The 1,036-nt window shown below is 44.9% G+C and overlaps 1 protein-coding gene across 1 annotated transcript; it reads left to right on the top strand.

Annotated features, from left to right (window-relative positions):
• Window positions 1-686: 686 nt before the first annotated feature.
• Window positions 687-959, top strand: Pmar_PMAR004899 (histone 4, putative; the record flags this gene model as incomplete). Its single annotated transcript, XM_002779227.1, has 1 exon — window positions 687-959. The coding sequence occupies one exon, from the start codon at window positions 687-689 to the stop codon at window positions 957-959; it is 273 nt and encodes a 90-aa protein (XP_002779273.1).
• Between the last annotated feature and the right edge of the window lie 77 nt (window positions 960-1,036).

Genomic DNA, 1,036 nt, shown 5'->3' with positions numbered 1-1,036 from the left:
TATAGAACGGGTGCGATACCCTACTCGCATGTGATGAATTTAGTAGATGCGCACGTCAGGTGTTGAATTTGTCCATAATATTGATAGTGTATAGTTTGGGTCAGACTTAAGAATCTACCATGTCTGTTTGGGGTAAAACGACAATATTTCTGTTTTCTTGTGGTATACAGGGCCGTTATGGGATATATATGTGATGGATAGCTAACAAATGCATCAGTAGCGTGTCTCAGTGTTCGGGAATATTATTATTGATCGGAAACCTGATGTGTGGGGTGGATGCTAGAAGGGGATCTCGGTCTAGGCGATTACGATTATATTGTGTCAATTCAATGACTGATCACAACACTGTTGAATCGTCAGTGTTCGTGAATATATATCCGGATGATTCTGTCAACCGTCTTGGGCGTCTTTCTTTCGCATTTTATACGATCTATGGGGAACGGTATCGAACGAAGAAATGGAATCTTACTCGTGGAAGAAATGGCGTCGAGCGGACTTATGGCAAGGTGTACCGGCTGGAATGGTAAAGTAGATGAACATGGATCAGGAGATAAGTTGTGGATCATGTGATTTATATCAATTATGTCCCTCTGTCGCTACGCCCAGTATTTAGCACGCTTTTGATGCCGGTGAAAATGCATTGCGTTGGGATTGAACCCAGGTCCTGTTGTTCAGTAAAGTATCACATGTCCGGCCGCGGTAAAGGAGGTAAGGGTCTTGGCAAAGGCGGAGCGAAGCGTCATCGTAAGGTTCTGCGTGATAACATCCAGGGTATCACCAAGCCGGCCATTCGAAGACTGGCACGTCGTGGTGGAGTGAAGCGCATATCTGGCCTCATCTACGAAGAGACTCGAGGCATCCTGAAGGTCTTTCTCGAGAACGTTATCAAGGATACGGTTACATACACTGAGCATGCTAGCAGGAAGACGTTACAGCCCTTGATGTGGTGTATGCGTTGAAGAGGCAAGGCAAGACTCTCTATGGCTTCGTGGTAGTTATGAATTCACTTGTATATTTTTTCATCGTCATTCTGCTA

The sequence above is a fragment of the Perkinsus marinus genome (genome assembly GCF_000006405.1).
Source record: "Perkinsus marinus ATCC 50983 genomic scaffold scf_1104296947666, whole genome shotgun sequence".
Classification (NCBI taxonomy): Eukaryota; Perkinsozoa; order Perkinsida; family Perkinsidae; genus Perkinsus; species Perkinsus marinus.
Note: the sequence above shows the minus strand (reverse complement) of the source record. Positions and strands in the feature narration are given on the sequence as shown.